General features: G+C 47.5%; 1 protein-coding gene across 2 annotated transcripts in view; it reads left to right on the forward strand.

Moving 5' to 3' along the window:
- MINDY3 (MINDY lysine 48 deubiquitinase 3) overlaps positions 1–21747 on the forward strand; it is a 394770-nt gene that overhangs the window by 323454 nt on the left and 49569 nt on the right. For both annotated transcript variants that reach the window (XM_033931199.1, XM_033931200.1), the window contains one exon: positions 288–360. In XM_033931199.1, coding sequence (XP_033787090.1) covers positions 288–360 — 73 coding nt within the window. The remainder of the gene's footprint in view (positions 1–287; positions 361–21747) is intronic.

The following is a 21747-nucleotide window of genomic DNA, read 5'->3' on the forward strand; positions in this document are numbered from 1 at the left end:
CTGGCACCTATGGTACCTAATTGTATTGCATTAAGTGAAATGCATGTACGGTAACACATGACAGACATTTGTAGATGCAAGTAACACCTTCTACAGTTGATACAAAGGTTTGAAAGTTATCAAGTATTAATTTTGGGCAATTTACCTTTAGTAACTGTGAAACTTTACTACTCATTAGTAAATAATAAATACCCTTTAATGTTAATATTTAACAGTAGAAAGTTTTAGTTTCCTGAAAAATTGTGTGACAAATTCTGCAGTGTTTTTAATGTAATTTCCCTTTATAGGAAATGGCTCTTGTTGCTCCTGAAGCACCTTCAGAACAAGCTAGAAGAGTTTTCCAAACTTATGACCCTGAAGGTAGGATATGTGATTGATATATATATATATATATATATATATATATATATATATATTTTTTTTTTTTTTTTTAATATAAAATAATGCTGCAATTTAACATTTCTAATCGTGATTAATTGTGCAGTTAAATGTATTACTTATTTAGTTCCTTGTGACAGTCTGGACAAATCACTTAAAAATACCATACCATTCCATACAGTTTTTTATCCCAGGACAAACAGGCAGCATATTATCACATGTGGGTGACGTCATCTACGGAGCCCCGACGCGGACAGCTTTTCAAGCAAACTTGATTGAAGATTCAAGTTTGCTGTGCTGTACCACGCATGCGTGCCTTCCTGCTCCACTAGAGGGCGCATCCCCTCCTCGTGGTCTCCAGTTCGTTTGTTTCCGCGGAGCCAAGAAGTCCTGTCTTTTTGGCTTCTGCCCAACAACGTGCCTTCTAGCACCGCGGCTTTCTTATTTTTTTTACAATCGGAGAGTCGCTGTGCGCCTGTTTGTTGTTTTCCATCGATACACGATCTTTTTGGCTGCCCGGGGGCTCCCGGGTTGTCGCGGCCGCGTGGCCTTGTCGGCCGCGGCCGGTTTTTGCTTATGTCCCGGCCCTTGACTGGGTTTAAAAAGTGCACCCGATGCGAGCGTCTTCTTTCTATCACCGACCCGCATCGCTGGTGCATTCTCTGTTTGGGGGCTGATCACCCGACCGAGTCCTGCCCCCGGTGTGCTACGTTTCAGCACCGGGCTCTTCATCGACGTAGGGCCCGTATGGCGGATCTTTTTGCGGTCGATCGGCCTCGGGTGCCTCGGCCCCGCCTCGGGACCCAGGCCTGAAGTCTTCGACCTCGTCCAAGGCCTCGGCTCCGGGTAAGTCTCCTCTTCCTCTCACAGGTTCTACTCCCGTGAAGAAGCCTTCCTCGGGGACGCCGGCCGGGCCTAGTGGGGGTTCCCTGCCCGTTGCTTCGGCGAAGTCCTCTAAACCCTCGGGTCGTGCCTCCGTCACAAGGGAATACACTGTATCGAGGTCGCCCTCGGTGGAGTGCACTACGGCACCGGACATGCCCTCGATGATGCCCGTGCCGGTTTTCCAGGATATGCTCCGGGCGATGATCTCGTCAGAGCTCTCCGCTGCGCTGGCCCATCTGCAACCGGCCTCAACCTCGCATGCGCCGGACCAGCCTGAGCAGCGCATAGGAACTCCAGGGGCCAAGGTGCGCCGATCCCGACGTTTGTCCTCGTCCGCGGACTCCTCCCCTCAGGCCTCGAGGCGGTCTTCCCCCGCGGGGCGAAGCGTCGCTCGAAGCATGCTGAGACCTCGGCCCGGAGGAGTTCTAAGAGGGCCCGAGGTTCCCCTCCGAAGCAGGGTCGCTCCCCGACTTCTCATGCTGAGGGACCACTGAGGGTTACAGAGTTGTCTCTGGCTAACCCTCGGCTCTTACTCACTCCCCCTCGATCCGGGGCTCCAGACCGAGGCTTGAGGCTTTCGCCGAGGGAGTCTGGGGACCGGTCTCCGACCCGTTATCGGTCGGTGCCCCTTACCCCGGCATCATCTCCGAGGGGCTCCTCGAGACGGCGCAGGTCCTCGACCCCTGTGCGCTCTTTGAGTGCTTCCTAGGATTCGGAGCGCGCTACGGAGCGGGAACCTCGTTACTCTAGGGAGGCTTCCCCGTCCTTTTCGGGGCCGGGGTGATCTCGTTCGGCGTCGCCCCCCGGGGCCAAGGGAGCGTCCCGCCCGTCCTTTACTAGATTTGTCCAGGACATGGGTCGGGCGTTGGATTTGGACCTCCAGGCTGACTCCAGATATTTGAAGGAGTATCTGGCGGAGCTGAACATGCTGTCTCCGCCTAGAGAGTCCCTTCGGCTACCGTTGAACCCTGTGCTCCGGCAAACCTTCATCAGGAATCTTGAGACTCCCTATATGGTGACGGCTGTTCCCTCTAAGATGGAGTCGAAGTATTGCACGGTACCCTGCCCGGGGTTCGAGCGCCCGCAATTGTCTCACCAGACGTTGCTGGTGGAATCGTCACTGAAAAAATCTCATCCCTCCCGGATCTCGGCGGTGGTCCCTCCGGGTCGTGAGGGCTGGACCCTTGACAAGTTTGGCCACAGGCTTTACCAAAACTCCATGATGGCCTTTAGGGTGCTAAATTATTCCTTCACTTTCACGTCCTATCTCAAACACCTGATTGGACTGTTAACGGCCTTCCAGGTGGATTTGCCGGCCTCTCGCCAAGGGGCGTTTGGCCTGCTCCTTGAGGATTTTGCGAATTTGAGGCTTCATCTGTTCCATGCAGCGTACGATGGGTTTGAACTTTCGTCCAGGGTCTGCACCTTTGCGGTGGCCATGCGTCGGCTGGCTTGGCTGCGCCTGGTCGACATGGACCTGAATCTGCAGGATCGGTTGGCCAACCTCCCCTGTGTGGGCAAGGAATTATTTGATGACACCATTGAGGCGGCTACGAAGCACCTCTCGGAGCACGAGAAGTTGTTTGCTTCGTTGGTCAGAACGAAGCCTAAGCCTTCCTCGTCGAGGCCTTATCGGACTCCCCCGTGGTGCTATCCGCAAAAGTCAACTCTGGCCTTCTCCCGGCCTCCGCCCAGACGTCAGCAGGCGCATCCTAGGACCTTGCCCAAGTCCCAGCCGTCTGCCGTTGCGAAACCCTCCCCGTCTTTTTGACGGGGTGAGCGGATGGTGGCGGGCCTCCTCCGCACCAGTGACAGGCCTCCTCCCCATCGGGGGCCGCCTCAGAGCCTTCTACCCTCGTTGGGCGACCATCATGTCGGACGAGTGAGTCCTGGGCGTGATTTCCTCGGGCTACTCTCTCAGCTTTCGGGAGCTTCCTCCCGATCATCCCACAAGCGCGTGTCCTTCCAATCGGGTGCAGTTGTCCCTCCTTCTCTTGGAGGCTCGGGCCCTTCTTCGCCTGCGAGCTGTGGAAGTGGTCCCTCCTGGTCAACAGGGGCGGGGGTTTTACTCCCGTTACTTCTTGGTGCCAAAAAAGACCGGGGACCTGCGCCCGATCCTGGACTTGAGACACCTCAACAAATACCTTGTGCGGGAAAAGTTCCGGATGCTTTCCCTTCCGGTGCTTTATCCCTTGCTGGATGAGGGCGATTGGCTCTGCTCCCTCGATCTGAAGGAGGCCTTCACGCATGTTCTGGTGCATCCCGCTTTTCGCAGGTTTCTGCGTTTTCAGGTGGGAGAATACCATCTTCAGTACCGGGTCCTCCCCTTTGGTCTGGCTTCGTCACCTCGGGTCTTCACGAAGTGTCTTGTTGTGGTCGCAGTGGCCCTGCGGTCCCAGGGGCTTCAGGTGTTTCCCTACCTGGACGACTGGTTAATCAAAGCGCCGTCCCGGGAGGGGGTTATCTCAGCGACCCGACAGACTATTATCTTTCTTCAAAGTCTGGGGTTCGAGGTAAACTTCCCAAAATCCCAGCTGTGCCCCTCTCAATCTCTACAGTTCATCGGGCTGTACTGGACACGGTTCGCCTCCGTTCATTTCTTGCTCCGCCTCGATTGGAGACGCTCGTCCGTCTGAGTCGGCAAGTTTCTCTGCTGCCCTCGATATCGGCGAAACGCATGATGATTCTCTTGGTTCATATGGCTTCTACCGTCCATGTCACACCGTTTGCCCGATTGCATCTGCGGATCCCTCAGTGGACATTGGCCTCTCAGTGGCGTCAGGACCCGGGACTCGATCTCCAGTCCCGTGACGGTGACTCCCTCTTTGAGACGCTCGCTCAGTTGGTGAACCAACTCTTCCAATCTTTCCAGGGGTTTGCTCTTTCTCGCCCCTCCGCACCGCAAGGTCTTAACCACGGACTCTTCAGAGTATGCTTGGGGGGCTCATCTTGGCGGACTGCGCACTCAGGGGCTGTGGTCAGCGGAGGACCGTCGCTGCCACATCAACGTCTTGGAACTTCGGGCCATTTATCTGGCCGCAGTGACCTGCCGCCACCTGCTTCATGATCAGGTGGTTCTCGTTCATATGGACAATCAGGTGGCGATGTATTATGTGAACAAGCAAGGGGGCACGGGGTCCTGGTCCCTGTGTCAGGAAGCTCTTCGACTCTGGGAGTGGGCGATTTCCCACAAAATATATCTTCGAGCGGTTTACATTCAAGGGGAGCGGAACTGTCTGGCGGACAAGCTTAGCCGCCTACTCCAGCCGCACGAGTGGTCGCTTCACTCTCAGGTCTTACGACAGGTGTTCGAGCGCTGGGGGACCCCCCAGATAGATCTGTTCGCCTCCCCCCTCAATCACAAACTGCCTCTCTTCTGTTCCCGGATGTACTCCCCGGATCGTCTCGAGGTCAATGCCTTCCTCCTCGCGTGGGAGGGGAAGTTCCTCTACGCGTTTCCACCTTTTCCTTTAATCCTGCGGACGCTGGTTCATCTCAAGTCTATGCAGGTCACTCTGATACTGATTGCGCCTCGGTGGCCTCGGCAACCATGGTTCTCCCTGCTTCTTCAACTCTGTGTCAGGGAGCCTCTACTTCTACCTGTTTTTTCCTCTCTGCTGTCTCAGAGTCGGGGTTCACTGTTACATCCCAATCTGCGGTCTCTACATCTGACAGCTTGGTTCCTTTCCACCTGAGTTCTCTTCCCTTGTCTCAGTCGGTGAGGGAGGTTTTGGAGGCGTCTCGTAAGGTTTCGACTAGACTCTGCTATTCTCAAAAGTGGACTAGATTCTCTTCCTGGTGTTCGTCTCATCATCTGGATCCTTTGTCAATCCCGGTGTCCTCGGTTCTGGAGTATTTGCTTCATTTGTCTCAGTCTGGTCTTAAGAAAATTCTATTCGAGTGCATCTTAGTGCGATTGCTGCCTTTCATCAGCAGCTTGATGGGAAGTCCCTTTCTCTTCATCCTTTGGTTTCTCATTTCATGAGGGGTCTCTTGAATGTCCATCCTCCTCTCAGACCTCCCACGGTAGTTTGGGATCTCAATGTAGTTCTGGCCCAACTTATGAAACCTCCGTTTGAGCCTATGGATAAATCTCATCTCAAGTTTATCACTTGGAAGATGATCTTCCTACTTGCGCTCGAAGAATTAGTGAGCTGCAGGCGTTGGTAGCGGACCCGCCTTTTACTGTGTTCCATCATGACAAGGTGGTTCTCCGCACTCATTCTAAGTTTTTGCCTAAGGTGGTGTCTGATTTCCATCTCAATCAGTCCATTGTTCTTCCGGTGTTTTTTCCGAAGCCCCACTCTCATCCTGGAGAAGTGGCGCTTCACACACTTGACTGTAAGAGGGCGTTGGCTTTTTATCTTCAACACACTCAGTCTCATCAGACGGTTCCTCAATTGCTTTTGTCCTTCGATCCTAATAGATTAGGATGCCCTGTTTCCAAGCGCACCTTGTCCAACTGGTTGGCTGCTTGTATTTCCTTTTGCTACGCTCAGGCTGGTCTCGCGCTGCATGGTCGGATCACGGGACATAAGGTCCGAGCGATGGTGGCTTCTGTTGCGTTCCTCAAGTCAACGCCTATTGAGGATATTTGCAAAGCTGCCACTTGGTCTTCGGTTCACACTTTCACCTCCCACTACTGCCTGGATACTCTGTCCAGGAGCGACGGCCGGTTTGGCCAATCGGTTTTGCGTAATCTGTTTTCTTGAATTGCCAACTTCCCTCCGTCCCTTTATGGTTAGCTTGGAGGTCACCCACATGTGAGAATATGCTGCCTGCTTGTCCTGGGATAAAGCACAGTTACTTACCGTAACAGGTGTTATCCAGGGACAGCAGGCAGATATTCTCTCTACCCTCCCGCCTCCCCGAGGTTGGCTTCTTAGCTGGTTATATAAACTGGCGACCACGAGGAGGGGATGCGCCCTCTAGTAGAGCAGGAAGGCACACATGCGTGGTACAGCACAGCAAACTTGAATCTTCAATCAAGTTTGCTTGAAAAGCTGTCCGCGTCGGGGCTCCGTAGATGACATCACCCACATGTGAGAATATCTGCCTGCTGTCCCTGGATAACACCTGTTACGATAAGTAACTGTGCTTTATATCCCGCAATTTTCAACTAGAATTCAATGCAGTTTACAATCAAGATAACGAGTAATCTTTGGGTTACATATACAAGGTTTCCTCAAAACTTTCTATAGATTAAATTCACATGGAACTTATTTAATATACTGATTACAGTTGTCTCTCTATCATTCTACTAATACCATTTACTTGTTATATGCTGTGGGAAGACTGGCTTAGACTGCTTGTCCCCTTCCTTCTTCTCTTTCCTGTTTTGTGGTTCCACCTGTTTCTTTACAGGTGTTTTCTTTCCCAACACATAGTGTGATATATTGTTTCTAACCTACATTGTTCTTATGCTTTTTTTTTAATTTCCAACAAGCATCAATAATTTTTACTATTGCTTATAATATGGCCAATGACTCTTACAATTACTTATCACATGTTTCTTAAATTGATATCACTTAATGTTAAGGGTTTAAATAATGATATATTAAAAAAAAATTCTCTCCTATCTAAATTCTAACCATCTGGACATCATTTGTTTAAAAGAGACTCATCTTAATGCTTATGAGGCAGCAAAAATAAATCCTGGATGGGCTCATCAACCCTTATTTTCTCTTGCTGTGGGAATCAAGAATTGAGTTCTTATTTTGGTTAAAAAACGTCCTGACATTAGTGTTTTATCTGCTTCCAACAATATTCAGGGGAGGTGGGTTCAGGTCATCATGAACATAAATAACTCTACTATATCCTTAACTAACATTTACACTCCCATAGTTGACGCCCAATAATTTTTTGAAGAAATTGCTGACAAGTCATAACTAGGGTTTTACATCATATTGTAGTGGGAGACTATAATATGCTTATGAACCCTCATATGGACAGAATTTCATAGGCGTCCTATAGAACACCTAGGGCCAGGTCCACCCTTTCAGACATAATGTCAAATTTAGATCTAAAAGATGTTTGGCGTTTCCTTTACCCATCCAGTAAAGAATTCACTTTTTATTCTGAAAATAACAAATCCGAACACCTTTTAGCAACATACAAAAGAAAAGCGGAAAATAAACAATCGATAAACTTCTGCTGGTGACACCATTTCCACTACCACCAAGATCCTAAATGAATTTTAAAAATATTATGGAAAACTATATTCCTCTGAGCTGCCTGACAATACTTCTTCCAATACCCTTCTAGATGAAATCGAACTCCCGAAGCTACCATTTGAAGATCAAGAACAGCTTTCCTTACCTCTTAAACCTGATAAAAGAATTAACATATAGATGGTCTCCTCTTAAAATCACCTGGTGAGGTTGACTCACCACTATCAAAATGATGATTCAACCTAAAATTAATTATGTGTTAAGCAGGCTACCCTATCTTTTAAACAAGAAATTATACCCTAACGTTGAACAGTCATTTAGTAAATTCTTTTGGAATAACAAGCAACCACTTATCGCAATGCATAAACTTAAAAATGTAAAATCAAAAGGTGGCGTTAACTTTTCAGATTTCTTTAAATATCATCTGGCTTTTATAATGTGACATGGTTTATTATGGATACTCAATAAAACTACACTTCTCCCTCCAAATCCGTGGTTTCAGTATCTGTGGATTCGGTTAGTCGTGATTTTTTTGAGGGGAAAGAAAAGAAACACTGCATCCTGGACCTCCCCGGACCTTACCTGGTGGTCTAGGGGCAGGAGCGATCTTCCTACGCTCCTGCCCCGTGCATATCACTCATACAAAATGGCTGCCATGAGTTCCCGTCTTGAGAGACTATGGGAACTCATGGCAGCTATTTTGTATGAGTGATCTGTACAGGGCAGGAGCGTAGGAAGATCACTACTGCCCCAAAAGCCCGCTAGATCACCAGGTGAGGTCTGGGATGCCGGGGAAAGGCGGGGGATGGGTCAGAGCCGGCCCAAATATTATTCATGAATTTTTAATATTTGCGGGCCTGCTCTGCCCCTAACCCCCCCCCCCCCCGCGAATATTGAGGTAGAAGTGTATACCTAACCCCCCCGCATGGCTTATCTTGGAGAAAAGCTTACTTGGCACACTTGTATTTACACCATCAATATCCTTCTCCTTGAAACAACAAAAACAATTAAACTCTATTTTACGATCAACAAAAGAGGCTGTACAACATTTTGATAATGCAATGGAAATTAAATGGATAGACAGCTTGCTGATCTCACTTTGGAACAATGATATCTTCAAAATTTATGATACCACTCTGAACTGGCCCATATGGCAAAAGTGTGAGATCTACACTTTTCAAGACCTTCACCACCACAACAATTGGATGGCCTTTGAAGAAATATGCAGAAAGTATAATTAACCGGATGACCAATATTATAAATGGTTGCAATTAAAACAATGTATTAATGCAGCAATTCCGGATGCATTAAAATTAAGGAGTACACCTGATCTCTTTCGTCAAAGTTCTACTATTACCCCTCTCAAAGGTGCAGCATCTAAATGGTATGAACTACTGCGCCAAGCATTACCCGTGTCCATATCAACGCTGATGAATGCTTGGCAGCCTGACTTAGATATGCCTGCTGATGATGAAATATGGCACAAAGTCTGGACTAGAACATTTAAGTTGATTAGATCAGCCTCAATCTTTCAATCAATATACTTCTTTTTGCATCGGTCTCACTGAATTCCGCAGAAGATTGCTAAATTTTCACACAATGCCTCTAATCTATGTTGGTCATGTGAGAAATCAGTGGGTATACTACCCCACATGATTTATCAATGTTCTCTGCTTACAATATATTGACATAGAGTTTGGAACACCATTTCCTCCATACTAAAGATCCATGAACGATTAAATTTCAAAATTATTGTACTAGGACAACAAGGTCTCACACAACCCCTAACGGAGCCCTATGCTCACTTGCTAAACATTCTGTTTCTGGCTATCCAAACATCTTGCACTGCTGGAAGAATTTAAGGTAGAATTAATAGTATGGTGGAACACAGTTTGCATTACTATCAAGTTAATGTTTATGTATCCTTTAATCAAGAGCTGTCGTTGCAAGAAATTTTTGAATAGAACATTTGCCTTTCAGTTAGGCAGATTGAACTCTTGGTTAAGCCCGCTCATTTGTCAAACAGATTCTTATAATGCTTTTAGAAAATGTGTAAAAACTCGCTTGTTTGATAAGTTTGTCAAATAATTGTGTTGGTCAAATATTATGTAATTTTCTTTTATCATCTTTTATCTTTTTTAATCTGATGTATTTTTCGCTGATTGTACAGATCTTAGTTGTTAACCGCCTGGAACTTTGTGGTTGGGCGGTATATAAGAATAAATTTATTATTATTGTTATTAAATTTTAAAGTGTAATAGCAGAAAAACATCATTCCACTAGATCATTCCTTAAAACCTGGAGCCCAGTCAATCTTATTGTAATTTAGACCACTGACAATAAGGGGGTAATAATTAAAAAAAAAAAAGTCTAAAAAGTGTCCTAAATGGCTACTTGGACGATCAAAAAACCTGATCTTCCAAGTACCCATAACCAATCCTGGTTTTTAGACGTATCTAAAAACAGCTTAGGCCTTTCCCTGCCTCTAGACGCACAGAGAGAAAAGAGGTGTGTTTAGAGGAGGGGAAAGGGTGGGAGGTGGGCCGACCTACACCTAGGTACAACAGGTATAACCAAATCATTTACAGGTTGCCTAGTCGGCACTTAGACCTTTTTGACTTAGACGTAGTCAAACCAGGACTAAGTGCCGAAAAAGGGGCCGCTGAGCTGATGGCCGCTGGCGCCATCAGTTCAGCGGCCCGGCAACCTACCCACTGCAAGCATCGCGGCAGGAGAGATGCCTCATCTCCCCTACCGCGATGCCATCACTCCTCTACCCGAACTGCTGCGACCCGCAGCAGTTCCAGTAGAGGACTGATGGCATCATGGTAGGGGAGATGAGGCATCTCTCCTGCCGCGATCCATCACCCCCCCCCCTGGCCCGCGGCGACATCCCTCCCCCCCCCCCCCCCGAGTACGATCCGGGCCAGGAGGGAGCCCAAACCCTCCTGGCCCCAGCGGCCCCCCCTCCGCTACTGGAATGGGCCAGGAGGGAGCCCAAACCCTCCTGGCCCCGGCGACCCCCCCCCCTGCCGCTACTGGAATGGGCCAGGAGGGAGCCCAAACCATCCTGGCACTGGCGACCTCCCTATCCCCCACCCCCACTACAATACGGGCAGGAGGGATCCCAGGCCCTCCTGCCCTCGACGCAACCCCTCTCCCCCCAATGATCGCCCCCCCAGAACCTCCAATCGCCCCCCCACCCCCGCCAAACCCACCCGTCCGGCAGGCAGCCGACTCCAGAATGGGGCTGGATTGGCCCAGCCATCCCAAAACCCCACCCACAGGTGGGGCCTAAGGCGCCTGGGCCAATCAGAATAGGCCCGGGAGCCTTAGGCCCCTCCTGTGGGCGGGGGGGGTCACGGTTCGACATGGCAGGAGGGCTTGGGCACCCTCCTGCCTGGATCGTGGTGTGTGGGGGGGGGGGTTCTGTAACTGGTGTTGTTTTTGACAGACACCGGTTACAGAATCCAGCTTTTAGGCGAAGGACTGGCTCCTCCTTTGCCTAAAAGCCCTTCTGTTGGACGTTTGGGGCTTAGGCGTTTTTTTGTTTCATTATGGCTGAAAAGTGTAGACGTCGTGTGGGTGTACTTTTAGACGTAGTGGTGATTGAGCGTTTAGGCAGAGGAAGGCCATAATCAAAACAAGGACGTTTGGTTTAGTTATGGACACTTTCCCTGCTTCTGCTTTGAACGTTTAAGGCAGGGGTGTCAAAGTCCCTCCTTGAGGGCCGCAATCCAGTCGGGTTTTCAGGATTTCCCCAATGAATATGCATGAGATCTATTTGCATGCACTGCTTTCATTGTATGCTAATAGATCTCATGCATATTCATTGGGGAAATCCTGAAAACCCGACTGGATTGCGGCCCTCAAGGAGGGACTTTGACACCCCTGGTTTAAGGACTTAGGCCAAAAGGGGACTTAGACGTTTTTTTTTATTATGCTCCTCCACGTATTTTATATCATATAGTATAAATATTATACTGATCATCTTCTCTTGTCACAATTAAGTGATGCTCGTTGGAAGTTCTCTTATATGCTTGTATGCAGGCAGGCATAATGTTTACTGATAATGCATGTACTAGTCTTATACATCTGTTATATCTATAATAACAAAACGCTAAGCGCGCATGCGCACTCGCACCGCGTGTTCCCTGAGTCCTGATCTGTCGGGATGTGGTGGCACGAGTGCGCAAGCGCTAGATGGCGCGGAATGAGGGGCCGGCAAAGGAGAGCAGGCACGGGATTCGGCTGGCCCCGGCCAGGCAAGACCCCCATTCCCCACCGCACCCAGGCCCCGGCGGTCCCCACCGGTAGAGAAGAAAAGACAGCTCGGCGGCGGGTTGGCATGACAGCGCTAAAGCGGTTTGAGGCACCTGAAGGACGTGGCGGCTTGAGGCGCCTGCTGGACACTGCGGCTGTCGGGGGAGGGGGAAAGAGACACTGAAGGGAGAAAGAGGGAGACATGCTGGAAATGCAAGAGGGAAGAGGAGGTGATGCAGAAGGGAAAAAGCTGGACTTAGAGGGGGGGAGAAGACGAAGAGACACAGAAGAGAGAAACATTGGACCTCCAGAAGGAAAGAGGAGAAACAAAGAGGAGAACTCCTGGAGCAGCAGCAACAACGACAGTGCAGGGGGGGGAAGGGAGGGAAGAGAAGGAGAAATGCTGGAATTGAGGGGGGAGGTGAGGAAAAAAAGAGAGGAAATGCTGGCCCCATGGCATATTCTATGGCACAGGAGTGTCAGCAAGTCTTTAGTCAACCTAAAGTGGATTCCTTATTTGCCCAGGTTACAAAGCACAAAGGTGGCATGGTGCTCAAGGACATGCAAGACCACCGAGTGGATGTTGTTCTCAGGAGACTTTTTGAGACAGTGGCTTTAGGAGTCAAAGTTGCCTTAGAAGCGTCCTTTGTTGTGCGCACTTGTCTTTCCAGGTTGTGCACTTTAGAGAGTGAAAAGTGTTGAGCCTCCTCCTCAACTTCTTTTATATGGTGTGGACTAAGGCCAATTCCCTGTATGACATTCTTCATGTCCTAGGTAAAGTATCCCCTTATTCTATTTCTGATCAGAGCATGGGCTGGCGATTCCACATCTAAAGCTACTCATGTTAGACTTCCCTTTAGAGGGCAGTTATTATTTGGTAAGGACCTTGATCTCATGAATTTTGTGATGGATAGTCACCCTAAGACTATGCCTGATAACAGACCCAGAACCTCGGGCTTAGGCAGATACTCCATATACTTTATCGTGCCAAAGAAAGGCTCTGATGATTGGAGACCCATCCTGGACCTTACTCACCTGAATGCAGCACTCGGAGATCCACGCTTTCACATGGAGACGGTTCAATTTGTCATAGCAATGCTAGCCCCAGGAGAGTTCCTAGCCTCTCTAGATCTGACAGATGCCTACTTACATAATCCTATTTTCCTAAACCACAGGAAGTTTCTCAGGTATCATGTCCTGGAAAATTATCAATTTTCAGCTCTACCCTTTGGCCTGGCGAAAGCTCCTCTCCAAAATGATGGTTGTGATAGCAGCTCACTTGCACAAGTTGAGACTGCAAGTGCATCCCTATCTGGACGACTGGCTGATCAGAGCCCTCTCATTGTCTGAGGGTCGGCACACAGTGGATCAGGTTGTTCGAGTCTTGGAGGATCTGGGTTGAATTGTAAATTACCGAAAGAGCAATTTGATGATGACTCAATCCCTAGAGGACTTGGGAGTTCTGTTCGACACAGCTGCTGGCCTCGTCTATCTAACAGAGCATACGGACAGAAGTTGTGCTTTCAGATTTCTTGTCTCCTGGATAAAACTGGCTCCATCTGCATGGGCCTATCTTTGGGTTCTAGGGTCCATGGCTGCCACAATAGATGAAGAGACAAAACAAGGAAAATACTGCAGAACCTGTATACAAAATATAAAAGTCTTATCTTTATTAAAGAAGATGCAATGTAGCTTTCCAAACAAATGGTCCTCTTTTGTGAGTACACGGGACCCAACATGGTGCATGTTTCAGAAAACACTCCTGCGTCAGGGCTCCAAGATGTGGAGGTACATCAACGCAGAGAACCTAATTAAAACAACTGTCCTGAAAAGGACAAACGACGTTAAAATCCTGTGAAAGCTACTGCTAGAGGGTGTTCTTTACTGCAGATTAGTTGGATTGTTTTTTTGTTATGCCTTGGGCAAGAGCCCACATGTGTCCTCTCCAGCATGTGTTACTCTCATGCTGGTCTCTGCAGATGGATGCATTACAGAAATATCTACTCTGGTCGTTGGAGGTTCGCGCCAGCATGAGTAGGTGACGCCATCCTCAATCTCTGTCCAAGGGCATGCCTCTGCAAATTGATTCCAGGATGGTTATAATGACATATGCCAGTCTTCAGGGTTATGGAGTCCATTGGAACCACCGTACAATTCAGGGACTTTGGATGCCCTTGCAGAAGAACTGGTCAATCAACAGGCTTGACCTGTGGTCCATTCATTTAGCTCTGGTGTGTTTGCAGAAGACTCTGGAAGGCCAGATAGTCAGAGTCTTCTCCGACAATGCCACAGTGGTGGCATATGTCAATCGCCTGGGAGGCACCAAGAGTGCATCTCTAGGTCTGGAGGCCCGCTTGTTGTTCCACTGGGCGGAGTGTCATCACCAGGCATTTTCGGCAGCACATGTAGCAGGTGTGGACAATGTTCAAGCAGACTTTATCAACAGACAGACCTTGGATCTGGGCAAATGGATGCTGTCTCCAGCAGTGTTTCAGGCCATTGTTAAACTTGGTGGTTGTCCCCACTTTGACCTCATGATGGCGAAGAACAAGAAAGCAGATCAATTCTTCAGTCGAAGATTCAATCCTGGAAGTGATGGTCTTGACACTCTAGTCCAGCCGTGGCTCAGGGAGTTCTGTTTTACGTTTTTCTTCCCTGGCCCATGATAGGCCGAGTCTTTCACCGGATTGCAGCTCATCAGAGAAGAGTAATTCTGGTGGCTCCAGATTGGTCTCGCAGGCCATGGTACGCAGATCTGATGCATCTTCACAGGGTCAAGTATACATGGAGGATCTGGATTGCTTTGCTCTTACTGCCTGGCTATTGAACACGAGGCATTGGAGCATAAAGGCTATTCAGAAGTGGTCATTGCCATCCTTCTCAAGTCTAAGAAATAGATTACAGTTTCTGCTTATGCTAAGGCGTGGAGGACTTTCCAGCATTGGTGCACCCAAGAATGGCTGGAGCTGTTTTCAGCTCTGGTTCTGATGGTGTTGGCTTTCCTACAAGTGGGCCTTGATAAGGGCATCAACATGGCTTTGCTTCAAGTCCAAGTTGCTGGGCTTTCTTGTTTCAGAGCCTGGGACTGTAGACTTTCTCTTGCGCCTCACCCACATGTCGCCAGATTTCTGAAGGATGCTCTCCACATTAAACCACTGACCCATTCATGGGATCTCAATGTGGTTCTCAAAGGCCTCGCCAAGGCTCTGTTTGAGCCTTTGGAACAGGCGCCCTTCTTGGACTTGACACTTAAAGGCAGTTTTTCTGATAGCAGTCACATCAGTGCAACGAGTTTTGGAACTCCAGACTTTTTCTTGTCTTTGGATAACATCTGTTACGGTAAGTAACTATGCTATATGTTTTAGCATCTACATGGGTACATCCTGAGTACCTTTGATGCTTCTGTTGGCTGTTGCTAGTTCAACAAGTGTTTTATGTTCAAGTAGAACAATTAATTTGGGAATGTCCCGTTTCTTGTCCTTACATCACATAATTAGATGGAGCTCTTACGTGCTTGGGTACTAACTGTAGATGACAGTAGAGCTCACAGTGAAGTAGGAGGGACACAGAAAAAATCCAGAGTGGATTCCTTCTGTAAATGGCTCGCGGCCATGGGGAGATAACCTGCTTGTCTACAATGACATACCTATCTACTGGAAAAGATATTATCAAGTTAAGAACATAATCCCTTTTTCTATTGCAGCTCAAGGCAAGTTATATTCAGGTAAATAAGAAATTCCATTGTCCTCTGAGAGCTTACAGCTTAACAGCTAGAGATACTAACATGTATGTTTTTGAAAATTGTGATCAAAATTAAGAAACAGGGACCAAGATAAAGCAGAGAATACAGGGTCACTGAATTCAGAATGGATGGCAAGAGTTTAGAGAAGGAGTTGTCAACCCAGTCATTGGAACACACCTAGCCAGGCATGTTCATTGTGGATATCTGGAAAACCTGACAAGGCTAGGTGTGACCCAAGGACTGGGTTGAAAACCCCTGCTCTGTAGTAAATATAGTAACATAGTAAATGACAGTACATAAAGACCCGAATGGTCCATCCAGTCTGCCCAAACAAAAACTCTCTATAATTTAATGATTTAATTTAAATTGTTCTTTTTCTTAGATATTTCTGGGTCAGAAACCCAGAGCTCTGCTCAGTACTGTGTAAAGAAACCAGATGAGTAAAGAACCATAAGAAAGATGAAAAACGAATTGGGAGGGTTTGGATTTGGGTTTGCAAAGACAGACAGATTGAGATAATAAACAACAACATAGTCAATGAAAGTAACATGAACATAGTTGCAGATTTATGAACATGGTTTTATAAATGTTGAAATTTATTACACTTAACACGTGTAAATAGGTTGGGGTTGTTTGTTTTGTTTCTGTGTGTGTATGTATGTGCTTTTTGTCTCAGAACAATTTATTGTTTTGGCACTTTATTGAACTTTGCTATTAGAGAGAAATTGATTGATTGTATTTGACACTTCGTTAAACTTTGCTATTATCTACGGTTTGTTAAAAAGATAGAATCTTGATCATCCATGTGTTCCACTTTGTTTTGTATGTTGTTTCCTACGTGGGACACTACTTCCTTCTTTTTGTTTTTTAAAACCTTTCTGTTTATCCCACATTAATAGTTCCTTGGTAACCTATAGTGTCTCTATTTGAATGGAAACCAGAGGAAAAGACGGCTGGTTTGGTTCTCAAAAGTAGCTGAGAAGATAAAGAATAAGAATTTAGCTTTCATAAACTGCAAAAATATCTGGAAAAGTTAAGAGAGGCTGATCGTGTAGTCAGGAAAGCAAAGATGCAAATGGAAGAAAAAATAGCTGACTAGGTAAAACAAGGAGACAAGACATTTTTTTACATATATTAGTGATAGGAAGAAGTGCAAAAGTGGCATTGTGAGACTCAAAGATAAAGGGGAGAAATATGTAGAAGTGGATAAAGAGAAGGCTGAATTGCTTAACAGATATTTCTGTTGTGTTTTCACTGCTGAAGTACCGGGAGCGGGACTGCAGAAGACAAACATGAATAGGGATGGAGAAGTGGTAGACACTGATCGATTTTCAGAGGGTTGTGTTTGTGAGGAGCTAGCTAAAATAAAGGTAGACAAAGCAATGAGGCTGGATGGTGTACATCCGAGGGTGCTGAAGGAACTCAGGAAAATTCTGGTGGCTTCTCTGACTGATCTTTTCAATGAGTCTCTAGAGTTGGGAGTGGTACCAGTGAAGGCAGATGTGGTCCCTCTTGACAAAAGTGGAAGTAAGGAAGAAGTAGGGAATTACAGGTTGATAAGTCTGACTTCTGTAAGCAAATTAATGGAAATGCTTTTAAAACAGAGAATGGTGAAGTTTCTGGAATCCTGTGGATTACAGGACCGGGGGCAACATGGATTCACTAGAGGTAGGTCTTGTCAGACAAATCTGATAAATTTATCTGACTGGGTGACCAGAGAATTGGATAGAGGGAGTGCGCTAGATGTGGGTGTTTTAAGATTTTAGCAAAGCTTTTGAAAGTGTTCCACAAAGACGTCTAATAAGTTAACTGAGTGCCTTCGGGATGGATCCCAAAGTGACGGGCTGGGTCAAGAACTGGAGATCAATGGAGATCGCTCTGAAGAAAGGGATGTTACCAGTAGTGTGCCTCAAGGTTCTGCTCTTGGGCCTTTTCTTTTTAACATTTTTATAAACAATATTGCTGAAGGGCTGTTGGGTAAAATTTGCCTCTTTGTGGATGATACCAAAATCTGCAATAGAGTAGAACCCCAGGATGGTGTGAATAAAATGAAGAAAGACCTGGCGAAGCTTGAAGAATGGTCTGAAATTTGGCAGCTGAAATTTAATGCTAAGAAATGCAAAATCATGCATTTGGGCTGCAAAAACCCAAGAGAACAATACAGTTTAGGGGGTGAGGAACTTATATGCACGACAGAAGAGCAGGACTTGGGTGTGATTATGTTTAAATGATTTTTATTATTCCAGCAGTAAGAAGCAAATACAAACAGTAGTACCATTCAGGAAATAACATTTCAACAATATAATCAGTTCCCCTCCCATCCCCCCCCTCCCATCCCCTCCCCAAGAATCCATGGCCAGTCCAACAGCTGAGAGTGGGAATAAAATCTTAAAGATTCAAAAGTCTACTGCGAGCACACAGTGTGAGGTCCTGCCAGAAGTGTTCCCACACCTGACAAAATTTGCGACCCGGGCCAAGAGTCAAGTCTCCCACCATACGTCTCTCCAGTGTTGCGTGCACTATCATTAGGGATCTCCATTGTGCATATGACGGGGGATCACGGGAGAGCCAGTTGGTGAGGATGGCTTTTTTTCCCATCAAAAGGGCTCTGGAGATAAATGCTGACATTCCCCTGGGTTTGGGCGAGGCTATATTATAAAATCCAAATAACGCCCTCGGTTGCGGAAGCCATCGCCTTCCCCAAAGCGATGTGGTATATAGGCCAAGATGTCTCCAAAACTGTTGGATTGCGGGGCAGGCCCAAAACATGTGACTCAAAGATGCGTGAGCCTGATTGCATTTCGGGCAAGAATGCGACGCAGTAATCCCCATCCGGGCTGTACGTTCCAGTGGAATGTAAAGTCTAAGAACAATTTTCAATTGCATTTCCCAGTGAGTAATATTGGGTGACACCTTCTGAATGTTCTTCAGGACCCGTTATAACTGTTGAGCAGTCAACTGGCAATGCAAGTCCTCAGCCCACGCTGTCGCTAATATATCCAGATTCGTACTTGGTTGGCAATCCCGGATCCCCACAATATGAAATCGTAGAGGAATCCTCTGTTGGGCTGAAAGGCTGAAGAGTTCCGAAAGCGCCTCCCTGCAAACTTCAGTAAGGGCAGCCACTGGGAGGGACTGAACATAGTGACGGATCTGGTAATAGGCGAAGAGATCATTAGCCTGTAGGTCAAAAGTTTGTTGCAGCTCGGCAAATATGACCAGGCTCTCCTCCTCCAAAAACAGGTGAAAAAGATATTGTAGACCTTGTGCTTGCCACCTAAGAAAGGTGACATTTTGCATGCCCGGCTGGAAAGCTCCATTGCCCAGTATAGGCAAATATAAAGACACCCTAGAAGACAATTTGGCTGTTTTACAGACCCATCTCCATGTCCTTCTGGCCGTCGTAAAAATGGGGTAATGAGACACCAAAGGACGCATTCTCGGATCCGCCACATGTAGAAAATAGCTCACATGGAACGGAGCCAGCAAAGATAACTCCAGTGGTGTAGCAGAAAAATCAGATGTTCCTCTAAACCAATCATTAATATGTCTCATCTGATAAGCCATAGCATACCAACGTACATTTAATAAACCATAGCCCCCCCTATCCCTGGGCAGACACATCCGTAGCAAGGGCATACGTGGTCACTTACCTCCCCATAGAAAACGCTGTAGCTCTTTCGTTAAACGAATGTTATGGGCATGGGACAGCAGCAGAGGTAAAACCTGAAAGCGATATAACCATTTGGGAAAGAGCACCATATTAAAAAGGGCTACCCGGCCCGCCACCGATAAGGGAAAAGTGGACCAATTCTGTAGATGTTGTGAGGTGTCTTGAAGCAATGGGGTGATATTGCTGGAGTACAGGGTCGTAAGGTCTCGGGGGATCTGTACCCCCAAATAGCGAATTGAAGTCTGAGCCTATGTAAATGGGAAGTGACCACTCCATGTCTGTTGTAGTGTCATGGGGCTAGCTACGGCCATAGATTTCTGGTAGTTCAACATAAATCCCGAATAAAATTTGAATTCGTCAAGCGCTTGCAATAAATATCGAACAGAGTGAGCGGGGTCAGTTAGCAAAAATAATAGGTCATCTGCAAAGGCCAACACTTTGAGTGAATGAGTCCCGAAATCCACACCCACTATGTCGGGGTCCTGAGACACTGTGCGAAGAAAGGGTTTGAGGTACAATAGAAATAAGAGGGGTGACAGGGGACAGCCCTGTCGAGTTCCCCTCTCAATAGGTATTGGGTCAGTAATAATGTCATTGCCAAGTAGTCTTGCTGTTGGAGTGGAATATAAAGTGCGTAATGCCGAGGCGAACCAGCCAGATATCCCCATACAATTTAGCACTTCAAAGAGGTATGTCCAATTGATCTGGTCGAACGCCTGTGCCGCATCCAAACTGAGTAGAAGCATAGGAATGTGATGGAATTGCGTGTGCGCTAAGGCTATCAATGCTTTACGTACATTGTGTACTGCTTGTCTACCCTGTACAAAGCCGACTTGTGTGGATGCAATCACATCGGGGAGAAGGGTTGCTAATCTATCAGCTAAGATTTTGGACAGAATTTTGATGTCTACATTCAGCAAAGAAATTGGGCGATAGGACTCTGGAGCAGAACTGTCTTTGACAGGCTTCAATATCAATGTGATTAAAGCCTCATTCGCTTCTCCTGAGAAATGTTCATCCTGGATTACCTGGGAGTAATAGTCCCTTAAAAAAGGACAAAGCTGCCCTGAGAGCAGTTTATAAAATTCTGCCGTAAAGCCATCTGGCCCTGGAGTCGAAAAATTTTGTTGATTGTGGATAGCTTTATGTAGTTCTTTAGGGGTGATGGGTGCATTAAGAAACCTAACATCAGAGACCTAAACCTAAAGTCAGAGAGCGTCTGTAAACCGGAATCCGTGAAATAGTCCTTAATAAGGGGTTCAGCTCCCGAGTCCCGGCGCCCATATATCTTCCCGAAGTGGGACTGAAAATTTTGTGCAATGTGTTCAGTAGTGTGTTGAAATTGGCCCGTACTATCCCTCAATCCCAAAACATAATGGTGACCCTGCACCTGGGAAGTCAAGTGGGCTAATAACTTCCCTGCCCGATTTCCATAGCGATGAAACTTAGCGTCTTTGGTGAAACTTAAGCCGAAAGCTCCTCCGGCTCACCAGTATAAAATTCCTCTCCGGAGGTACCCGCAAAAATCCACTCCTACTGTCTCGAGGCCTCCTGCAAAATGACCCATGCAGCAGCAGCCCCGTCAACCTAAGACTCAGCCGCCGGCCCCGGTAAAGACCGGGCCGTCCTTTTGACAAGTCCAAGCCTTCGAGCTCCCTTTTTGGAGTCTTCCCCCCTTCCCCATCGGGGGTTGTCTCCACCATTTCTATGCCAAATGGGAGAGTCTTACCAGTTGGGTGCTGTCTATTATCCTGGGAGGGTACTCCCTCCACTTCAGTCGCGTACCCCTGGACATGCCTCCAAGAGAGTTTCCTTCTGCTCATTCTCAGCTCTCTCGCCTTCTGCAGGAAGCTCGGGCCCTGCTTCGCCTTCGGGCGGTCGAGGAGGTTCCCCCGGATCAGTGGAACTCCAGATTTTATTCCCAGTACTTTCTGGTACCCAAGAAGACGGGGGATCTACATCCGATCCTGGACCTCCGAGCTCTGAACAAGTTTTTGGTCCGGGAACAATTCAGAATGCTCACGTTGTATCCACTCTTGGCCAAGGGGGATTGGCTGTGCTCACTGGACCTCACAAGTGGTCGCTCCACTCCGGGACCCTGCGTAAGGTGTTTGCTCGTTGGGGAACCCGGATGTTGATCTGTTTGCATCCCCCCTCAATCACAAGTTGCCCCGCTTCTGCTCCAGGGTTTATACCCCTTTCAGGATCGAAGCGGATGCCTTCCTGGATTGGATGAACGAATTCCTGTATGCGTTCCCTCCATTCCCTCTGATTCTGAAGACTCTCATCAAGCTCAAGTCTTCGCGGGCCACCATGATTCTGATAGCTCCTCGGTGGCCCCGTCAACCTTGGTTCTCCCTTCTGTTGCAGCTCAGTTCCAGGGAGCCTCTTCCTCTGCCTGTTTTTCCTTCTCTGCTTACACAGAGTCAGGGTTCTCTGCTTCATCCCAACCTCCAGTCTCTGCACTTAACAGCTTGGTTCCTCGAGACTTAATGCCCTCGTTCCAGTTCTCCCAGCCTGTGCTGGATGTCCTGGAGGCGTCTCCGAAGGAGTCCAATCGCCAATGTTACCATTAGAAGTGGACCCGCTTTTCTTCCTGGTGTGCTACTCGGCAGCTGGAGCCACTGTCTGCCTCC

Source organism: Geotrypetes seraphini, chromosome 2 (genome assembly GCF_902459505.1).
Source record: "Geotrypetes seraphini chromosome 2, aGeoSer1.1, whole genome shotgun sequence".
In the NCBI taxonomy this organism is placed as follows: Eukaryota; Metazoa; Chordata; class Amphibia; order Gymnophiona; family Dermophiidae; genus Geotrypetes; species Geotrypetes seraphini.